Source organism: Mobula hypostoma, chromosome 10 (genome assembly GCF_963921235.1).
Source record: "Mobula hypostoma chromosome 10, sMobHyp1.1, whole genome shotgun sequence".
Taxonomy (NCBI): domain Eukaryota; kingdom Metazoa; phylum Chordata; class Chondrichthyes; order Myliobatiformes; family Myliobatidae; genus Mobula; species Mobula hypostoma.
In genome coordinates, this window is record NC_086106.1 from 95,643,009 (window position 1) to 95,666,412 (window position 23,404).

General features: G+C 40.1%; 1 protein-coding gene across 5 annotated transcripts in view; it reads left to right on the top strand.

Annotated features, from left to right (window-relative positions):
- Positions 1–23,404, top strand: part of LOC134353053 (non-POU domain-containing octamer-binding protein-like) — a 100,432-nt gene that overhangs the window by 19,955 nt on the left and 57,073 nt on the right. For 2 of the 5 annotated variants that reach the window (XM_063060893.1, XM_063060895.1), the window contains exons 1-6: positions 1,422–1,518; positions 1,723–2,080; positions 11,173–11,474; positions 14,997–15,092; positions 16,371–16,567; positions 17,708–17,792. In XM_063060893.1, coding sequence (XP_062916963.1) covers positions 1,727–2,080; positions 11,173–11,474; positions 14,997–15,092; positions 16,371–16,567; positions 17,708–17,792 — 1,034 coding nt within the window. In that variant the 5' untranslated portion in view covers positions 1,422–1,518; positions 1,723–1,726. Of the gene's footprint in view, positions 1–1,420; positions 1,519–1,722; positions 2,081–11,172; positions 11,475–14,996; positions 15,093–16,370; positions 16,568–17,707; positions 17,793–23,404 lie in introns of those variants that run through there. The other 3 variants (XR_010019532.1, XM_063060897.1, XM_063060894.1) reach the window with 3 other exon arrangements.

Below are 23,404 nucleotides of genomic sequence, written 5' to 3' on the forward strand. Positions count from 1 at the left end.
TTCAAGGGTAATCAGCGATGCTGTTGTTGCGAGTGACAATCATTCTGGCTGTATTTCATGAAGACCTTGAGGATTTGGTTTGTCACCCAAAATACTCAAAAACATCTCAGATGTACTATGGAGAGCATTCTGACAGGCTGAATCACTGTATGGTATGGGGAGGGGTGCTACTGCACGGCATTGAAAGAAGCCTCATGAAGTTGTAAAATTTGTCATCTCCGTCTTGGGTACTACCCTTTGTGGTATCCAAGACATCTTCAAGGAGCAGTGCCTCAGTGAGATGGCGTCCATTATTAAAGACCCCCATCACACAGGACAAGCCCTCTCTCATTGTTACTGTTAAGGAGGTACAGAAGCCTGAAAGCATACACGCAGCAATTCAGGAACAGCTTCTTCCCTCTGCCATAGGATTCCTAAATGGACATCGAACCCATGAACACTAAGTCACGACTACTTATTATTATTTTGTTTTTGCTCTATTTTTAATTAACTATTTAATATACACACTTACTGTAATTGATTTGTTTTTTTCTTATATTATCATGTATTAGATTGTACTGCTGCTGCTATGTTAAATTTCACAACATATGCCGGTGATATTAAACCTAATTCTGAAATCATTCTTAAAAAATGATTTATTGAAGTCTCCAAAAACAGACTGTGCAGCAGGAACAATCTGGGGAAAAATAGATCGTAATGCCAAAAAACAGAAAGCCAAAGTAAAAATTGATTGGGGAGAATATTGATTGTGCATCAGCGATATTTTCCAGACACCAGTTTTCTCTAATGGGGTAATACGTTCAGCGACAAATTAAAGGTTAACAGGTTAGCTATTGCAAAGACCAACCAAAGTATATTGTTCCTTGAGTAGCATGCATTCCACTACGTAAATCAAGAATTAAAAAGTAAGCAAAACATTTATTTTGCAGTAACATTTTAATTAAAATGGAAAAAATATTTTCGTATTTCAGTGAATGTATTAATTTTTACAATAAATTATTTTTACTGTACTCCCATGAAAAAGTAGAACTTGTGCTTGAACTAGTTATGTATTTGGTTAAATCTCAAATGTTCTAATGGCGAAAATCGAAACAATTTTAAATAGTTCTAGAGATCTACTGTTTGATCATTTCTTATTATTTTTACGCTGCTCTGTGACATATTCAATTTAATAAATGTCGACAAGAGACATAATAAAATCTCAGCCCGCCTTCCAGAATAATGTAAAGCGGAGCACATGCCGTCCTTCGGCTTGGAGTGAATTGATGAAGTAGGCCCAAAGTTTGTGTGACAGCGGACTGACCAATAACGTCCAAGACACTGGGCATCTTGCCTTCTGACGTCACAAATCCTCTTCGCTAATCCAGTAGAATCAACCAATCACCAGGCGAGAGGCGGGAAATCCTGCAATCTCATTTTCAAAGTTAGGTCGAGGCGAATAATTTTTCCCAGTATCCTTTGCTCGCGCTCTTCGCGGCTTTCGTTTGTTCGTCAGAAGCGCAGTGGCCTGTAATTGAGGTAAAAATCAAATTAAATAAAAATAAACCTTTCCGCTAAAATCTATCCGTTTTGTTAACTATCCAACGTACTATAATATTTAACATCTAATGCGAACTACTTCAAAAATTGACGTCCCGAACAATTGAGCGGGTGGCGGGATTTTTTTTTGTTTCCGTTAAATTTTCAGCTCGAATTTTCTTTCTGTTCTTTCTGAATCTCCAGAATCATGCAAGATCACATTCAGAAATCCGGCGGGAGGAACCGCTCCGACAACACCAGCCCCCGCAAGAGGGAATACCGCCAGGAGCAGGGCTCGGGGCCCAGCGCCAACAACCACCATCACCAGCAGCAGCAGGCCTCTAGACATGGCGATCGGGCCGTAACCGGGCCCGGAATCACCGTCGACATGACTAACTTCCGCAAGCCCGGCGAGAAGACCTACACACAGCGCTGCCGCCTTTTCGTAGGCAATCTGCCCAACGATGTGACCGACGAGGAGTTCAAGAAGATGTTCGAGAAGTACGGCGAGCCGTCCGAGATATTCATCAACAAGGATAAAGGTTTTGGTTTCATCAGACTGGTGAGTGCGGCTGCCTCCGTCTTTGTTCTCTGCCCCTCCCCCACGCACCATTTCATCCGATTACGGCCTCTTTGCACCGTTCTTTAGTATATGAAAGAACACGGAAATACACGTTCAATATATTTTGTAACACCTGGTATCTTTAGATGTTTTCCGCCCGTTAATTTGTAAACGCGGTTTGCCATTTTGTAAAGGAAAACGTGGGTTTTGCGATTAAAACCCTGAGAGGCATTAATAATTCTGGCCAAGCCCTAACGCCTTAATTGGAGTTCTGATGGTTCAAATCAGCGTCTAGTTTTTTTTAAATGAGATGCTGACAATGACATATACTTACTATTTAACTTTTTGTATATATTTTTATTGATTTCTATCAATCGAATAAGTATTACTTGCATAAAGCCACATACTAGATTCTTGAGGTGAGGGTAATAATCACTTGCCCTTTGTGGAACAGTTTTGCAGAGTTGTGAGAAATTGTGCTTTTAGTTTCTAATTTTCGTTTAACTTCAAGCTTATATAAAAATTGGTTAAACAAAAACAACAGGAATTCTGCAGATGCTGGAAATTCAAGCAACACACATAAAAGTTGCCGGTGAACGCAGCAGGCCAGGCATCATCTCCAGGAAGAGGTGCAGTCGACGTTTCAGGCTGAGATCCTTCGTCAGGACTGGTTAATTGGTTAAAAATTGGTTAATAATTTGTAATTGTTGTGTGTACTCTGCTGTCTGTTAAGGTGGTGCTTGGTCTTTTATCAAGTATCATTTTCCTCCATAGTGCTATAGTTCGTAATTTCCCTAACATTCCAGAAATCTTCCTCTGGGTTAAAGAATTTACCACCTTCCAACTGAAGAAGTCTGACCTCATTCCACTGCTAAATGGTTTGAGTCTCAGGTGAAATGTTTACCCTGCTGAACCATGTGAGAATTTTTATAACTTTCAGTCATAGCATATCTCATAGTCTGCTTAATCTCTCCGAAATCTGCAAACCTGTTATTCCAAGATTTTTGTCGGGCAAGTATATCCACAAAGCTGCACAATACTTGGTCTCTTTCAGACTGTGCGACAACTGAGAAGCGGCTTTATTTATGTACTTAGCCGTTTGTTTTGAAAACAGGTCAGTGTGATTTTTCTTCTCATGTTAACTTTATGATTTTTAACATTTCCTCATCTATTTCCATGTACTCTGTTTTGTGCAAAGAAGTAGATGACTTCATATTTTTCCACCTTAGATTAAATCTCTCATGTTCTTAGTTGCCAGTATCCTCTTGCACTTTTCCCTGCTCACGACCCAACTTAGTTTTGTAAACTTAATAAATGTTATTGGTTCCTTCAGTAAAATCTTGACCAATCTCCTATGTGTGAACTTAAAATGGTAACTTATTGAAAACCAAATTGTACCACATTTTCTAGTTGCCCTTTTATTTCTGCGTGAGAATTACAATAAATTGATCATCCATGCTGATTCCACCTTCCTATTATACTTTGCTCAAGTGTTGTTGCAGATTGCAAGATTTACTTGCTACTGATGTTAGGCAGCAGTTTGTAGTTTGCATCACTGTCTGGTATGGAGGGGCTACTGCACAGGACCGAAAGAAGCTGTAGAGGGTTGTAAATCCAGTCAGCTCCATCTTGAACTAGCCTACAAAGTACCCAGGACATCTTCAGGGAGCAGTGTCTCAGAAAGGCAGTGTCTATTATTAAGGACCTCCAGCACCCAGGGCATGCCCTTTTCTTACTGTTAGATCGGATAGGAGGTACAGAAGACTGAAGGCATGTACTCAGTGATTCAGGAACAGCTTCTTCCCCTCCTATCTGATTCCGAAATGGAGATTGAATCCTTGGACACTACCTCACTTTTTAAAATATACAATATTTTTGTTTTTGCATGTTTAAAAAAAATATTCAATATAGGTATACTGTAATTGATTTATTATTATTTTATTATTTATTATTTCTCTTTTCTAGATTACGTATTGCATTGAACTGCTGCTGCTAAGTTAACAAATTTCACGTCACATGCCGGTGATAATAAACCTGATTATGTATTTAACTTTTCCTGTTCATTTCCCTATTCCACATTGTTAAATTTCCATATCTTTGTCTATAAGGACCCACATTGTTCTACCTCTTTTTTTATTTGCCCATAGAAGCTCTTGTAGTCTTGTCATTTTTCATGTTCTGCCTTTCTTTTGTCAGTGTCTTGGGACTCATTTGCTGATTATAACATGTTGAAACCTCAGATTTTCCTATTTCTAGCAACTTAATACTCTTTTTTTGATTTGCAGTATTTTCGAAGTTTAATGCTAACCACTCAAGTGTGTGAATTTAGATTTGCTCAAAATTTTCCTTGTTAACTTGTTTGAATAAAGCCTCATGCCCATTCTTTGACTGTTTTGAAGAAGCTTATTGTTGAGTTCAACATTTGTCCTTTGTCTCCACCATTAAGCATTACATTTTCCAAAATTTCTGTTCAGGTCCCTTGTCATTTGCAGTACTACGCAAAAGTCGTAGGCACATACACAGTGCTAGCCTAAAACTTGCACAATACTGTACTTGTCAATGTGGAGCAGACAGTGAGTTTGTAAATCTAGTGGGAGCAAGGGGTATTAGGAATGGCTAGGGCGGAGCGCCACAGGAGGGGGTGGGTCAGGTGGCAGAGAAGTGCCACGGGTGGTGTAGGTGCACCCAGCCCTGAGACACCAGGCAAGGCCATTTGATTCTAAATATTTGGTTCATTAATTATTACAGAATGTCTCTTTGCTTCCTGCTCCTTCGTCTCTCCCTTATCTTTTTCACAGCTAAAATTCCCCTCTCCCTGCCCCTTTGCCTCTGTCAGTGCATAATGGAGATTCGTATTAGAATCACTCATGTATGTCATGATAGTTTTTCTCTTTTTTGTTTGCACAGTACTGTATATATGAAATCTTTTCATTCTGGGTGGCCCAGTTGATATTAGGAAAATTGAAATCTCCCACTAGCAGTGCCTTACTATTCTCACAGCTACCTGCAATTTCTTGGCACAGATGCTCCTCCAGTTCCCGCTGACTATGGGGGTGGGGGGTGCTTCTATAATACATCGGAACCAACCTGACCATCCTCTTATTTCTATCCAGATGGCCTCTTTAGATGATTATTCAGGAATATCCTCTAAACACTGTTGTATGTCTGCCCTTATTAAAAAGATAACAACCCTTCCCCTCTGTTGAGGATTTTCTGCAGCTGCTCAGAGACCTCCTTGACCCTTGCACATGGGAGGCAATGCACCATCGTGTACAAGGTAACAGTCCATGAACAGGATTTTTTAATGAACAAAAGCAGTTCTTTGTTAAGTTGGGAGTGTGTTAAGAGGGTTGTTAGTTACACAATGCAGCCTTGTTTTTTGTAAACCAGACGTCCTGGTGTGAGTGTTGTATCTCATGATGACATTATTTGTTTCCCCATTGATGTGATATAGTTATTTAAATTTATTAACTAATTTTCTGCTTCCCCTTGGTTCTACATGATTGTCAAGATATCTGTTGAGACAGTAATATTTGACTGTCTTTCAAAAGTTTGGCCTTAACCATAAATAAATAATAATGTGTAAATTATGCCAGATGAAAATAAGTCCAGGACCAGCCTATTGGCTCAGGGTGTCTGACCCTCCAAGGGAGGAGTTGTAAAGTGTTGCATCTCGGTGGAGTGAGTCTCTGGCTGAATGTACTCCTGTGCCCAACCAGTACATTATGTAGTGGATGGGAGACATTGTCCATTGTAATCAGGGAATACTCTGTTAAGTCTCATTTAACTTAAGTGGGCACTACTAATGTAAAATTACGGACATGTTCGATTTGTATACATCTTTATATTGTAGGAAATAAGGTCAGCCTAATCCTGTCATTACTCTGTGCATGTACTCCACAAGTGATTCTTCGTGGTGATAAGGGAAGCATGGGTATGCTATTCTTCAGTTTCTTGCCACACATTGAAAAAAGAATTAAATGTTCTATCTCTCCATGTGGCTTAGTTTAACTTTTAAAAAAAAATCACTGCAGGCCACCCTGCGTTACAGGATTGGAGCAGTTGAAGGGGCGTGTATTTGGCCCCCACCACCCCAAAACAATCCGTGTCGAGATTTTCTAAACAACGAAGCTGCATCATCTATAGATGCATCAAAAAATGTATATTTGAAAAATAAATTGTTTATTTTTTTCACATTAGTACGAGAGCTAATTTTATTACCTCATTTTTTGTAGTCATTTGTGAATTTCTATTAATTGAATAATTGTAATACTGGGGTCACCTACATGAATACTTCATGGAACTTAATTTTTTTGCATATGCGATCAATATGGATCGTGAATAATAATGAAATAAAACACCTGCAGATTCAGAAAGTCTTGATCTGAAACATTGTGGATAGGCTAGAGAGGGTTCAGAGAAGATTCAAAAGGATGTTGCTGGAACTGAAGGGCTTGAACTGTAAGGAGAGATGGGATAGGTTGAGATGCCTTTCCCTGCTGCAGAGGAGGGCTGATGTTTACAGAGGCTTATGAAATAAAGACATGAATAAAATGGATTGTCACAGATTTTTTTTCCCAGGGTATTGAATTAAAATTGGGTTTATTTACTATCGACATCATATTAGTTGGAACCCAGTGTGCTTCTGCTGGGTTTCAAGGTTCAATGAGTTGCGCATTCGGAGATGCTGTTTTGCACACCACTGTTCCAAAGCATGGTTATTTGAGTTACTGTTGCCTTCCTGTCAGCTAGTACCAGTCTGGCTATTCTCTTCTGACCTCTAATTAACAAGACATTTTTGCCCACAAAACTTTTTTTTTGTTTTCTGCGCCATTCTCTGTAAATTCCAGATTATGAGTTTGAGATACTCAAACCACGCTGTTTGACACCAACAATCTTTTCACTGTCGGTCACTTAAATCACAATTTGTCCCCATTCTGATGTTTGGACTGAACAACAACTGATCCTCTTGCCCGTGTCTGCATGCTTTTATGCATTGATTGTAGCCACATGATTAGTTGATTAGATATTGCATTAACGAGCAGGTTTACTTATAAAGTTTCAACTGAGTTGTAAAATTTATCTTGCAACAGCAGTACAGCGCTAAAAATTACTATAGGTTATAATAAGCAGAAACATACAGTGCCAAAAGAGAGGTAGTGTTCATTGACGGTTCAGAAATCTGACGGCAAACTGTTGAGTGTATGAGTTCAGGTTCCTGTACCACCTCGCTGATGGTATAAAGAGGGCATCTCTTTGGATGATGAGGGTCCTGAATGATTTATGCCACCTTGAAGCATCAGCTTTTGAAGGTGGCAAAGCTAATTCCCATGATGGAGCTGGCTGATTCTACAACTCCCTCCAGCATTTTTCCGATCTGTGCCGTGGATTCTCCCGGCCAGACAGTGATGCGAACAGAATAGCCTCTACCAGACATCTGTAGAAGTTTTGTGGTCTTTGGTAACATACCAAATCTCCTCACACTCCTAATGAACTACAGTCGCTAGTATGCCTTCTTCGTGATTGTGTCGCTTGTTGGGATCAGGATGGATCCTCTGAGATGTTGGCAGCCAGGAACTTGAATCTTCTTGAACTTTCCTCCTGACTTCCTGTTCCTGAAATCCACAGTCATTTCCTTTGTCTTACTGATGATGAGTGCAAGGTTTTTGCGACTCCACTCAACCAGCTGAATCTTGCCTCACTTCTGTAAGCCTTATCACGCTCTAAAACTAGAAGGTATATGTTTAACATGAGAGTTAAGACCTTAGGGGCAAGTTGTTCCTTATAGGGTAGTGGGAATATGGAATGAGCTGCCACTGGAGGTGGTAGATGAAAATATAGTTAAAACCTGTAAAAGAAGTTTGGGCATGTACCTGTATTGGAAAGATTCAGAGGGATATAGATCAAAAGCAGGCAAGTCAGACCTGGCATGCATGAGTTGAACTAAAGGACTCCAGATTTTCATGTGAGAAGATATTCTCTCCTCATCCATCCTGTCAACATTTCTTGAAATCATGGAATATTCCCATTCTTTAAATACAACTGAACAGAAGGTGAGCCTGGCCATCTTTTCTTCAGACAATTCACTTCTTCCGGATTTCAGTCCATTGACCATTAATGCATCACCTTCAATGCCGGAGTGGGTGGTGACCATGACTCCTGACCAAGCTGCCTGGGGCGGTATGGGATTGGCAACACGAATGACAACAGGCAACAACTGCTCGCGCTTTGCATGCTCCACGAATTGTGTATCACCAACACCTACTTCCAGACCAAAGCTCAGCACAAAGTGTCTTGGTGACATCCCGGCTCCAGACACTGGCACCAGCTAGACCTGATAATCACAAGATGCTGTCACCTGAGAAACTTGCTCATGACTTGCTCCTTTCAGAGTGCCGACTGTGACATGGATCACTCTCTGGTTTGCTGCAAGATCAGACTTCGGTTAAAGAAGATGCACTATGCCAAGCCTCCAGGCAAGCAGTGTATCAATGCCAGTAAGACACAACACCCAGACAAAGTGGCGGAGTTCATCAAGTCACTGGAGGATGCCCTCCTTGCAGACCCACCAGAAGGAGATGCTCAGCAGAGATGGGACTCTCTCAGGGACACTATCCACAGCACTGCACTCAAGGCCTTCGGGAAGAAACGGGGCAAGACACAGGACTGGTTTGAAGTGAGCTCAAGTAAGCTCACCGTGTCATCCAGGTAAGGTGCGTTGCACTACTGGAGCACAAACGCCACCCCACCCAGGCAACACTGCAAGCGCTAAGGACAGCAAGGAGCAAGGCCCAGGAAACAGCCAGACACTGTGCAAATGACTACTGACTACAACTCTGCGAAAGTATTCTATCGTCTTTTGACACAGGCGACATCTGTGGAGTGTACGAGGGGGTCAAGAAAGCCATCGGGCCAACCCAGAGCAAGACAGCACCATTGAAAACCATAACAGGCGAGACCATCAATGACAAAGGCAAGCAGATGGAGAGATCATTGTAAGGACTATCTCATTTGTCTTTAGGCTCCTGTATAACCTCGCTGATGGTATTATTGAGAAGACTCAAAGTGCACTTATTATCAAAGTATGTATGTAGTATGCAACCCTGCAATTCGTCTTCCCACAGTCACAAAGCAAGGAAAGTCCATGGGATCTGTTAAAGAAAAACATCAAACCCCCCAATGTGCAAATGGCAAAAAGCAATTGGAAACCACAGGTTATAACACATCAAACCGCAGTCATTGAAACAGTCCAGAAATGTTCAGTACAATTTAGTGCTTTTGTTCATTAACCGCAGGATGCAGAGCCAGTCTCCCGTGATCCAAAATCACATCAAAAATGGAGTAATCAGAAACCAAAAACACATCATAACTGAACTAGAGTCCAGTCTACACACCGTGTTGATGAAAACTTGCTCAAGATCCAAGACTCTGGCAACATTGAGCAAGGAGAGTGGGGGGGTGGGGGGAGGAGGGAAGAGCCCAATTGAATGCAGGCATCTTCCTTCAGGAGCAGTGAGTGTGAGACCGATCAAATGCAGGCAGTTGACACTCTTCACCTATCATGTTAATTTCAATATTCCTTGATGGTTTGCTCTTTGAGAAATGGAGTCCCGTCTCCTGGCCGCATACTTCGCTCAACACCGAACTGTTTTAGAGACAGCTAAGCCCCAGATAGCTCAATTGTCCCAAAAATACCACCAAAATGTAGAACACAAGTTCCAGCAGTAGCAGAGTCATATTTGAAAGAAGAAGAAATGAAAGTAGTAGTTTTGTGAACTGTGAAGGATGTTGCCTTTGATGCTGTAGGAGAAGAGGGCATCCTATGGATGGTGAGGGCCCTTAATGGTGGATGCTGCCACCTTAAGCTTTTTGGGTCAACTCCACTGTTAAAAATGGTGCAACAATCTGTTTAAAAAGAGAAGTATGAAGTTTGGCTGCATGTTGAAGTTAAAGGGGTTGCTCTTAAGTTGGGCCGCTCAACTGAGTTATCTGAAGCTGAACAATCAGTTACACTCTTCCTAACTGCAAATTGCAAATTTAGAACTTGCTCGATGTTGGCAATGCAAATGATGAACCTGAGGATTTAGAATGTTGGAGAAAGGTACTGGCGAGTTAGAGGTAAATATTATTAGTGTTGCTATAGTCTGGTGTTTTCAATTGAAAAAATCCTGGTATCATAGATATCATTGAAAAGTCTTTTCACTTGTTGGTTAATTCAAAATGTAGTGTCATTAGAAACAAACTGGTAGATACAAAAAGCGGTTAAGATTCTTACATTTCATCTGTCACCATTACCTTTTTACATGTCATGTGTCCATGCAGGTGTGTTGTACCCTTCTCTGCTCACCTTTCCACCTCCATTTGTATCCGTTTTGCACTGCTTTTTCACTACATAGATACCCAGCGGAGGACAATATAATTCTGATTGCCCACACCACCAGTAATAGTCTCCCAAACTGATTTGTTTCATCCTTTAAATTCCGTAATCTTAATATATTACAGCAATTGTGTTTATCTGTTGTGAAAATTGCCATTGCAATTTTTATTCATGCCCTGTTGCCTCGTGCTTAACAATGGGTTGGAATATTTTGGTGATAACTGGTCCCCTCTCTTGTAAGGTGGCATTACAATACTGATTTTACAAGGATTAGTGCAGAAGCAGAAAGGACTTCCCAGTATCTATACACAGGTGTATTTATCTTGAGTCATGTCCAGAACACATAAAGCTCCATGCTACCAAGATGTAATTTCCTTCATTCCTTTAATATTTATGAAGATTTACCTGTTGTTTTCGGGGTTACTGTGATAATACATGTGGGAGGATCTTAGTGCAAGTTCGAAGAACTAGGTAACCACATGATCTTGGTAAAAAGTGAATTGGTAGTTCTTGTTGAACGTGTAATAGGCTGGGATTCAACCAGTTTGGTGGACTTTTATTTTAACTTCCCATTCTTAACCAACACCTAAAGTTTTCTGCATTCTTCGTGAGATGTAACTTACTCCATGAATATTGATACAGTTGTTTGATTGGTTCTTTGTCCAGAATGACATTTTATGTAGCTGGAACTGAAAAATTAAACCTTGATTTACAGGAAACCAGAACATTGGCAGAAATTGCCAAGGCAGAACTTGATGATACTACACTTAGAGGGAGGCAGATAAGGATTCGATTTGCAACACATGGTGCTGCTCTGACAGTGAAGAATCTTCCTCAGTTTGTATCAAATGAGTTATTGGACGAGGCTTTTTCTATCTTTGGACCAGTGGAAAGAGCAGTGGTGATCGTAGATGATCGTGGGAAACCGACTGGAAAAGGCATTGTAGAGTTTGCTGCCAAACCAGCAGCACGCAAAGCTCTGGACAGATGCACAGATGGTGCATTCTTGCTGACAGCGTAAGTAATGAGCATCAAGCTTTATTATGTTTGAAAGGCATTTTAAGCAGGAATTCCTTAAATTTTAACTTTTAATGTGCCAGTGCTTAAAATTTCTCCTGCTCTTATGTGGAGTCAATTGCCCTTTTAATAACTAATCTCATTTAGTCTTGTAAACTGGTTTGAATATTTATTGGTTTGGGAGAGGAAAATTAATTTGAGAGTATATGAATGATCAATTTAAAATTAACTGCAAAGAAAATGGTAGGTTAGCTGACTAATTCTGTAAAAGTTGTTGGTAGCACATCAACTTGTGCTTGATTAATTACCTTTGTTTTTGGTTGCCTTAAAAGTTGTCAAAAATTAGTTCTGGTATGCACTTGAGGTGGTCTTTTAAATTTGATTAAGATTACTTTGCTAGTTCTAAACAAACTATGACTTTCAAAGACAAGGGAAGAGTGAAATTTCATTTTACTTTGAATGTCTATGTAAATCACTATGGTTATATCTATGAGAGTTGCATTGAAAAGTTTAAGGACCTGTTAAATCACACTGAGACCACAGTACCGCAAATGGTGCTTATTTAATTAAAAAGGTATAGAGGCAGAGATTTACAATATAAAATATGAAATATGATTTACAATATGAAAATATGAAGATATACATAACTGGACAGACTTCACAAATATTTGTGGTGACAATAAAGGTCTTTAAAATTATGAAAGGTCTTGATTGAAGAGCTAGAGAACATCAGTTTCCATCTGTGGGAAGGTTTCGTTTGGAGGCCACCAGTTTCAAGTGGTTTTCAAAAACATCCAGTATGGAATTTAGTGGAAATCTCTACTCAAAAATTGAAGGTGTACCTCACTTCCAGAGAATGAAACACTTGACTGTAGATAGATAGGAGCAGCTGCTCAAGGAATGGAGGAAAGTGAGAGTAGAATTTCACAATGATTGATATGGCTGAGAAAAGAAGGGAGGAAGCTTGGTTGGTTGGTTAAGCCCATCTCCCCTACTCGGTCTTAAGCTGCCAAAAGCAGCTCGCCATAGTCTTCTATCCCGAGCCAGTCCTTCAAGTTGTCCCCAAGTGAACCCCATCTCTGAAGATCCTCCTCTTTCCAGAGATGAGGTCTTGGAGCTCTGCTGGCGTTTCTGCAACTTTGTGGGATGGGGTTGCTAGCCCCATGCCAAACCCTCCTCCTTTCACAGCAAAGCTTTGCACTGTCCATGGTGGAGTTGGAGAAAGCGTGAGTGTGGTGTGATTGTTAGTGTCAGCTGTACCCTGTATCCGAGTCCTTTGTAGTTGGTATGTGGAAAAGAATCAGGGCATATGGCACAATAGTGATATTACCTTGGTTAAGTTGGATTGTAGAGATTTGTCACTGCCATAATCCCAGATATTCCCAAGCACTATTTGGTTTTATTCTTGAAATATTCCTACATTTCCCATTTCCTGCAGTATTTTAAGTGTTATTTTCATCAGGGGGAGATGCTTTTTATACTTATGGCTAGCATAATAGTCTGATGAGGGGAACTGGCCATAGTTGATTGGAAGGTGACACTGGTAGCGATGATGGTAGAGTAGCAATGGCTAGTGTTTCTGGGAATACTTTGAAAGATAAAGGATTGATTCATCTCAAAGAAGAGAGAGGATGAGCCAACCATGGCTGACAAGTGAAGTCAAAGACAGCATAAGTGCAGAATAGAGCATACAATGTAGTAAAAGTTAGAGGGAAGCTTTTAAAACAACAGAAGGCAAACTTAATACAGCAATAATGAGAGAAATGAAAAAATATGAAGATAAGCTAGATAATAATATAAAAGGATACTGGAAGTTCCCCCCCCCCCATATGAGATAGAGAGCCATGCGTGGACATTGAACTGCTGGAAAATAACACCGGAGAGGTAGTAATATGAAACAAAGAAATGGCGGATGAACTAAATAAGTGTTTTGTGTCAGTCTTCACTGGAAGACAGCAACAGTATGTCAGGAACCTGAGAATGTCGGGGGACAGAAGTGAGTGTTACTAAGGACTAAGTTGTTCAGGAGGTGGTTCTTGGGAAGCCGGAAGGTTTGAAGGTAAATAATTCACCTGGACCAGATTCTAGATGAGGTTGCTGAAGGGATTGTGGAAACGTTAGTAGTGATCTTTTTGGCAGTTTGTTGTTTTTTGCACATTAGTTTTCATTGATTTTTTAAAATTGTGTTTCTTTATATTTACTGTGAATGTTGGCAAGAAAACAGAGCTCAGGGTTGTATATGGTGACATATATATGTGTGTATGTGTGTGTGTGTATATGTGTGTGTGTATACATATATGTGTGTGTGTATGTATGTGTGTATATATGTATGTGTGTGTGTGTGTATATGTATGTATATATAATATATATCAGACTTTTCCATTCTTTAAGAAGGAAGGGGAAAAGGCAAAAGGTAGGAAATTATAGGCCTGTTAGCCTACCTTTAGTGGTCAGGGACGCGTTGGAGTCCATTATTAAGAATGAGGTTTTATGGTACTTGGAAGCACATGATAAAATAGGCTGAAGTCAGCATGGTTTCCTTAAAGGGAAATATTGTCTGACAATTCTGTTGGAATTCTTTGAGGAATAACAGGTAGATAGATTAATCAACATGTTGTGTTGTTAATAAGGAAAGCAACTGCACTTATTTTGAGATTGAGTATATAAAAGCAAAGATACGATGTTGAGTCTTTAAGAGATTAGCATTTGTCAGGGTGATTTTATGGATGTTTATGGTAGCTCAGCCTCCATACAAGTTCTAATGGCCTTGAGGATACAGGTTTTCTTTTAAAGCCTTGATTAATGGATAGCTGATCAAGAGGTGATAGGCCAGTTTTACTCAGCTTTTGCGTCTGTCTTTAATGCTTTCCCAAAATATTTCGTCCAGGCTAAGGTACAAATGAAAATACTAGTTCTGCTCTTATGCATTATTACAAGATGGTTTTTACAAAATGAACTATTTCTGTTCCTTCTAAATCTTCCCACCTAAAGATTGAGAGGTGCCAAATAAAGCTGTGTATTTCTTATTTGATCTTCACTTTTCATTTGGGCATATGCAAAATGTATTTCGAGTAGTAACCTATTCAGAAGTTCAATAATTGATTCAAATTTCCTGGATGTTTCTGCTGAGCTGAGTCACATGTCTACCTTGTGTGACCACACTGGCTTCTGAAATTAGTTACACACCACCCTAGTAACCTGAAACTTTGGAGAAGGTATTGGCCTTTTCTTTTGGTGATCTCTGCTTTGTTACATTGTGAATTGATGGGAGTACTGTACCTGAGAGCAGAGACTGAAGATAATTTGCATCAAGTCAAATATTCGTAAGTTGGGTCTCCATAACCTGGGAGCCAGCACACTTAGTTTTCAGTAGATTCAGCTGAAATGACAAGTGGGAGTGCATTTACATGATGGAGACGATCATAATTTCAGAAAACGTTTCAATGGTATTATGTTTCTCAGTTTGCTATTTATAATAAAACCAGCAATTTCAATATTGATTTTCTCTGGTCCTTTTCCTAGGTTTCCAAGACCTGTGACTGTTGAACCTTTTGAACAGTATGATGATGAAGATGGACTTCAAGAGAAACTGGTTCAGAAAAACCAACATTATCACAAGTAAGCATTAAGTATAAATTACTACCACCTCCCCATTTAAGAGGCTTGTGTTTTAAAAAAATTGATGCTGGTCCTTCAGCTGTTTATTTAAGAATCTCTTGTTTTTGTTTGCCCTGCTTTGACAAAGCACACAGTGAAATGGTTTAGTGCATAGTTTTGTGAAGTTGAGTAATTTGATGTATAAAATAAGCTAGTACATCTTTTCCCCTATGAACTACCTGGGTTTTCTGCATTCTCCAGTTTTGACAGGTAAACAAATAACGCATGTCACTAAATGGAATTGTGCTTGTTTGCTCATTATATTTGTAGAAGTCCAACTGAATAGCTATGAGCTGGCACAAACCTGTGAAATTTGAGTTGAAAGGGTCAGAGTAGTTGAGGAAGGTTCATTAATAACATTTTTGAAAATTGAGAAGAACAGTAAGTGGATAGGAAGAGTTTAGAAGGATACAGACCAAACCCAAGCAAATGAGTTTCGGCTACAGCATGGATGAGTTTGTGTTACTGTGCTGTATTAATCTATGGTTAAAGTACTGTTTTCTACATCAAGTTACCTCAACTGAAGTAACTTGTGGCTTATTAAATTTTGCAATTTGTAATAGATTTCTTGTTCTTATACCCAATTTAATGGAACTTTTGTGCATTGATGAAATTGGTTTATTGTCACGTGCACTAAGGTATCCATATAGCTCATTCACTTCAGTTTATCGAGGTAGTACAAGAGAAAACAAAAAAGAATTGCAGAATAATGAGTTATAGTTGTAGAGAAAATGCTATGCATATAGACAATAGGGTGTAAAGTCATAATTAGGTAGATTGTGGGGTCAGGAAACATTCTTATCATATGTGGGAACCATTCATAAGAGTAGGATAGAATCTGTCCTTGAGCCTGGTGAAAAATGCTTGGTTGGTGGGACCTTTGATTATCCTGGGTGCTTTACCAAGGCAATGAGAAGTGTATCCTTGATGTGCTGAGCGTTGTGCCATACCAGGCCATGATGCTTTCTGTGGTGCATATCCAATGGTTGGTGAGTGTCAAAGGTGACATGACAAATTTCTTTAACTTCTTGCAGTATGGGAGTCCGATTTCCCTTTTTCTAGTGGCTACCTATTAAACTAGGAAAGATAACTGGAGAGGAGGAAGTGGCAATGGGAAGCAGAGTAGGAAGATTGTTGGATTGATAATCTATCCTCCTACACATAACGAGTGCAGTTATGATTGCTTTTGTTTCTTCTTTCTTAATTTAAGATACAGTAAATTTTTCATAATTATTGTAGGGAGCGAGAGCAACCACCAAGATTTGCCCAGCATGGGACATTTGAGTATGAATATGCCATGAGATGGAAAGCACTGCTTGAAATGGAGAAACAACAACAAGAGCAAGTGGATAGAAATGTGAAAGAAGCGCGAGAAAAGTTGGAAGTAGAATTGGAAGCTGCACGTCATGAGCATCAAGTCATGTTGATGAGGCAAGGTCTGTTGAGAAGTAACCTTTGCACTTCTAAAGGCATTGATTTTTGGTAAAGTGTTGGTGCTGAACGAATTAAGCACCTTCCTTCTGCCAGCACAATTCTATATCACTCAATTGTCTGCATACCACAGCAATGCATTTGAGGCTCCTACCTCTCTGTTTTTATGACCCACGCATCCCCTTTGAACTTGCCCCTAATTAACCGCTGACTAGTATTTTGACCCTAGGGGTAAAAGATCCTGGCTGTTCTCGCTATGTGTCTCCTTAAATCTTTCTGTCAAGTGGACAATGGATGTCCTGTCCTCTCCTTCCCACTACTTTTTAACTCTGTAATGTCCTTGCTACCCAACCCATCCAGTTCATGAACAGTAGCGGCTTTTGTAGTTCCTGGGTTTTGGTTCGTGTTGCTGACTTATTTTTCAGTTGCTTCATAGAGTAAGTCTGCTAAGGCTTTTTTGTCAAGCTCAGCAGAAAGAAGCATTTGTGTCTATTTTCTCATCACAAGTTCTGACAAACATACGACCAGTCCTGATACTCATTCTGTGTTTTTCTCCTCTCTCTCTTCCCCCAACTCAAGAAGGTTCTCCTTCCTCTTGCTCTTTAGCTACGTAAGCAGAGCCCATGGTAGGATCATGGTCTGTATTAGAGACATCCAGGGAAGCTGGGCACATTGCAGGGAATAGGGAAAACTAGAAGTGATATTAAAGGTTGAAGGTACACTGAAGTTAAAGTGTAAAATAAGTATTCTAAATGCAGATTTCTGACATGGTTGTTCTTTTAGAATCAAGATAATCTGACACTGTCCTGCTACTCTTTTTCAATTAAGATTTTACCACATAATTTATATCGTAAAAGATTTACACTTTTTGTGATAAAAGTGGCAGGCTTTTGCCATGTATGTGTACCAGTGAATAGACTATAATCTAAAGGTGGCTTGTAGAATATATGGTCTGATACACGTATGCAAGAATGGATTATAAATCTCTGAAATATATGAAGAAATTGTAATTAAAGTTTCATCTATTTGAAGATAATCCACATCTTTCAGAATGTTCTATATCAAGGACACCTATTTAAAAGATAAATTTGCTCTTGGAAGTGTATTATATAAGTGTTTTAATTAACCCAAAATTTTTTCAACAGATTTAATGAGACGTCAAGAAGAATTGAGGCGAATGGAAGAACTACATAATCAGGAAGTGCAGAAAAGAAAGCAGTTGGAACTGAGGTAATTGTTTGAATAATTGAAAATAAGTGTCTCATTTTTTTGGAAGAATGTTCATTTCTGATGGGTAACAGATTAACTTATTAAGCACAACACGCAAATATTCAGAAATTTTGTTTTATTATTCAGTTCAAGGAATTGAACCTTGTTTTAGATTAGATGAATAATATTACAGTTGAATGAGTGAAGACGATATTAAGAATTAGGCATTGATTTGAGTAAAAGAGATTAGTTGAATGGCTAATACATGGCTTGCCATGTCTTCAAGGATAGAAGAGGTGTTACTTCTGTTGGCTTGATGGTAGGGAAAGCAGCAGAAATGTGGGAGGAGGAAGTTGCTTCTCTCCAGCAAAGTTTAAGAAAGAGCATCACTGCCCTCACTATTAATCAACAAATTTCAAAACCTTGACATCTGTATCTCTCCCTGCATCTGATTCCTTGACTTCCTTAAAATAGATAATAATCAATGCAGATTGTTCATAACGTCTTGCTGACAATCAACACAACCATACCTCAAGGGCCCACTGTTCTAATCCCTACACTCATGACTGTGGCTAAGCAGTGCTCCAACAGCATTTATAAATATACTGATAATACCATTGTTGTTGGCAGAATCATGGCAACGAGAAGGTTTACAGGAGTGTGATAGATTGCCTGATTACGAGTGAGTAGTGTCGCCACAATAACTTTGTACTCATTGTTAGCAATCCAAAGAATTGATTGTCTACTTCATGGTGCAGGAGTTGAGAGAACACATACTAGTCTTCATTGTGGAGTCGGTGTTGGAAAATGGTGAGCATCTTCTATTTCCTGGCCGTCAGCATCTCTGAGGAGCTGACCTGGGTCCAACACGTTGATGAAACGCAAAGATGATATGCCAGTGGCTGTACTTCATTGGGGTTTCAGATGGTTTGGTATGTCATCAGGCTCCTTGCATATTCCTACAGATGTTTGGTGGAACATTACATTCATCATTCTGCTTGGACATAGCCTTCTGACTGGTTGCATCACAGCCGAGTATGGAAGCTTCAATATATAGGATTGCAAGAGGTTGCAGAGCCCTGTAGACTTGGCCAGTTCCATTATGGGCATAATCCTGCCTGCTATAAGAGGATATTTTTCAAGAGATGGTGCTTCAAGAAGACAGAATACTCTATTAAAGATCCTCGTCATCCCAGGCATGGCTTTGCATGTTGCGACCATTGGGGGGGAGGTATAGGACCAATCAATATTTTGGGAATAGCTTCTGCAACGTTAATGGTACATTGCTATATTTGACTTTTGCACTATTGATTTAATTTGTAACTTATACTTTTTTTGTCTTGTACTATACTACTGTTGTGAAATGACAAATTTTACAACAAAGTACTGTTGGGGAAAAGGTTTTGGGCACACTATGAGTCTGTATTATGAAATAAAGGTTCTAATTATCAATAAAATTACTATAAAGAGCAGAAAATGATAAAAAGCAAAATCAAATCAATATTTGGTGTGATCACCCTTTGATTTTCGGCAGCAACTCTTCCATGAAGACCACCTCTGACAAGACTTCTCCAAACTCTAGAGAGATGTACTTGGGTTCTAGTGGTTTCTGCGAGTTCAGAGTTGTAGTACTGGATGACTTCCAATTTAGAAGGGACGTCAGTTTGTATCTCTTGTCTGCTTCACTCAGTTTCTCTGGCCAGCCATTGCACTTCTCGTCCTCAGTAATGCCACTTTCTTTGTGCTTCTTCAGAAGAGCTTGGACAGCACATCTTGAAACTCCTGTCTGCTGTGAAATTTCTGCTTGAGAGAGACCTTGCTGTTGCAGGATGGCCACCGTGTTGTTGCCTTGCTCAGTCTTACCATGGTGGAAGAATTGATGATTTGAAGGTCATAAATGGAGGATGTCACTTTGTTCTAAAAGTTGAAGAGGGGATGCCACTTTGTTTAAGGAAGCATGGATTTTGACTCCCAATACTGACAATCTTCCTGGCAAATGTGCAATCTCTGGTAAATAAAATTGAAGAGCTCAGAGATAGACTGCTGTACTAGAGGGACATTAAGACTAGTTGTGGTTTTGTTTCACGGAATGTTGGTTAAGCTCTTCCATTCCATATGTCGCAATTCAGCTTGAAGGGTTCTCAATACACTGCCATGGTGGGACAGCTGAGTCTTTCAGAGGCAGAGGAGATGGAGTATGCTTCATGATCAACTCTTTGTGGTGTACAAATGTGGCAGTTTTGTCTCAGTCCTGTGCACCCGACCTGGAACACCTCGCGATCAAGTGCTGTCCATTTTATCTGCTACAGGAAGTTTCAGCCATCTTGGTACAGGTGGCCCCCGTTTTCTGAATGTTTGCTTTGTGACACCTCGCTGTTACGAAAGACCTACATTAGTTAATCTGTTTTCGCTAATAGAAGGTGTTTTCACTGAATAGTCAAACTCCTCCCCCGGAACTGCATTCTAGCAGCCATTGCTTTATCTCGACTTATTTTGTGCATCTGTTAGCAAGATGAGTTCTAAGGTATTGGAAAAGCCTGAAAGAGCTTGTAAGTGTGTTACACTTAGCGTAAAACTAGACATAATTAAGCGTTTCAATCGTGGTGAACGAAGTAAGAACATTATCTGCGCGTTGAACTTGCCTGCGTCCACCATTCGCACTATATATACGCAGAGAGAGAATTTTGAAAACTTCCCATGTTACTGTTGGTTCTGCTCATAGTAAAGTGGTCTCTCTTAGTCGTCATCCAATAATGGATAAAATGGAAAGTGTTGTTTGAGTGGATTGATGGGTGTACAAAGCATGGTATTCCGTTAAGTTTTCTTATACTTAAGAGGAAATCGGTCAGTCTTTTTAATAAGCTGAAACAGAAAGCACTGGAGGATGGTGATGAAAGTGTTGCGAAAGTGGAATTTAAAGGTAGTCATGGGTGCTTGATCGGTTTCTGAGGCAAGGGCAGCTTCATAGTTTAACGTTTACTGGAGAGAATGCTTTGGCTGATACTGAAGCTGCCAAGAAGTTCCCAGAGGAACTGAAGAAAATAATTACAGAAGGTGATTATTTGTACAAGCAAGTGTTTAACTGTGACGAAACTGCAATTTTTTGGAGTTTTCCCAATTCCGGTAAGTGAAACTACACTGCATATACATTATTTCTACTTTAATATAGGCTGTGTATTTTTATGTGTTATTTGGTATGTATGGCACCTTCATAGCTTAAAGGTTACTGGAGAGAGTGTTTCTGCCAAGAGCGCTTCTGCGAGATTTTCACTGCGCTAGACAGATGCAGAGAAGTATTTCTACTTTATATAGGCTGCGTATTTATCATACCATTCCTGCTTTTACTATATGTTACTGTTTTAGGTTTTATCTGTTATCTGGCATGATTTTACAGGTTTTTTTCGGTCTGGGAACGCTCAAAAATTTTTCCCATATTAATAAATGGTAATTGCTTACAGGTGTCCCCTGCTTTTCGAACGTTCGCTTTACGAAACCTCACTGTTACGAAAGACCTACATTAGTTACCTGTTTTCTCTAATAGAAGGTGTTTTCACTGTTACGAAAAAAGGCAGCGCGCAAAAAAAAAAGCAGCGCGCGCCCCGAGCAGCTGCTCCTCCCCCGGATTCGGAACTGCATTCTAGCTGGCATTGCTTAAGCATGTGCCTGTGAGCAGCCGTTAGCAAGATGAGTTCTAAGGTATCGGAAAAGCCTAAAAGAGCTCGTAAGGGTGTTGCACTTAGCGTAAAACTAGACATAATTAAGTGTTTCGATCGTGGTGAACGAAGTAAGGACAAAGTGAGTTTGGCCTGTGGAAGTTGACGAAGATGATGTTGAAGAGGTTTTGGCATCCCATGACCAAGAACTGATAGATGAAGAACTGATGAAATTGGAAGAGGAAAGGATAACAATCAAAACCGAATGCAGTAGTGAATGGACCGAAAGTGAAGTCATCCAGGAACTGAACGTGAAGCAACTGCGTTAGATTTTCGCTGCAATTATTGCTGAAAAGTACGACTTTAATTTTGAAAGGGTACGTCAGTTTAGGGCATATTTGCAAGATGGTTTGAGTGCTTACAAAGAACTGTATGATAGAAAAATGCACGAGGCTAGCAGTCAAGCATACTGTCGTTTTTCAAGCCTTCCACATCAGCCACAGCAGATGACAAACCTCGACCTTCGATATCGAGGCAGGCAGACATAGAAGAAAATGACCTGTCTGCCCTGATCGACGATGAGATGACACCCCAGTGTCCCACCACTCCAACCCCCAGATCGCGGACAGATACCGATTCGCAGAGAATGCAGCGGTAGCCGGGACGCACCCAGCACACCTTTAAGGAAAAAGCCGAAATAAACAAGCTAATTAATTACATGCTGGGCAGCACCTAATTAATTAGCTTGTTTATTTTGGGCTTTTTTCTTACAGATGTGCTGGGTGCGTCCCGGCTACCGCTGGACGGCTGCATTCTTTGCAGATTGGTGTCGGTCGGCAGTCTGGAGGGTGGGGACCACTGCACCACCCCAAACTCCGACGCCTCAGCCTAACACATCATCATCAGTGTGCTAGGCGCTGTCTTCTCGATTCTGGTAAGTGATACTACACTGTACATACATTATTTCTACTTTGTATAGGCTGCGTATTGTGCGTTATTTGGTATGATTTGGCAGCTTCATAGCTTAAATGTTACTGGAGAGAGTGTTTTTGCTGAGAGCGCTTGCGCTATGTTTCTGTCAACAGTGCTTGCGCCGTGTTTCTGCTGAAAGCACGTGAGATTTTTGCTACGGCGAACAGTGCAGGCAATGATTGTAGAGAAGTATTTCTGCTTTATATAGGCTGTGTATTTATCATATTATTCCTGCTTTTACTATATGTTACTGTTATTTTAGGTTTTATGTGTTATTTGGCATGATTTGGTAGGTTATTTTTGGGTCTGCGAACGCTCACAAATTTTTCCCATATAAATAAATGGTAATTGCTTCTTCGCTTTACGACATTCTGGCTTAAGAACCGTTTCATAGAAACGCTGTACCTTCGGATGGCGGGGGAAACCGGTATTTACTTTATGACATTCCGGCTTACGAACCGTTTCATAGGAATGCTGTACCTTTGGATAGTGGGGGAAACCTGTACCTCCTCAGGCCAGTGTAAAACAGGCTCTAGGTGAACTGAGCAATGTAATCTATAGATGTGAAACAACACATCCTGATGCTTCCCTATTGTTGGGGATCTTAACTAGGCCAGCTTGGAAAGGTCTAAATAATTATTACCAACAAATCACTTATAGTACCTGAGGAGCCAACACACTGGATCACTATTACACCTCCATCAAGAACACTTCGTGTGCTATCCTGCACCCACACTGATCACCTGGCTGTACTTCTATTCCTTGAGTATAGGCAGAGACTGAAGTTTGCAGCACCAGTAATGGGGACCAAGAAAGTATGGGCAAGGGAGGTGCAGGAGCACTTACAGGGCTTCTTCAAATCAGTGGACTGGATTATATTCAGAGATTCATCTTTGAGTCAGAGTATGACTGCCATCACCTACTTCATTAAAACCTGCATGGATGAGTGTTTGCCAATGAGAATTTACTGTACATAACAAATTGAAAGCCACGGATGAACCAGGAGGT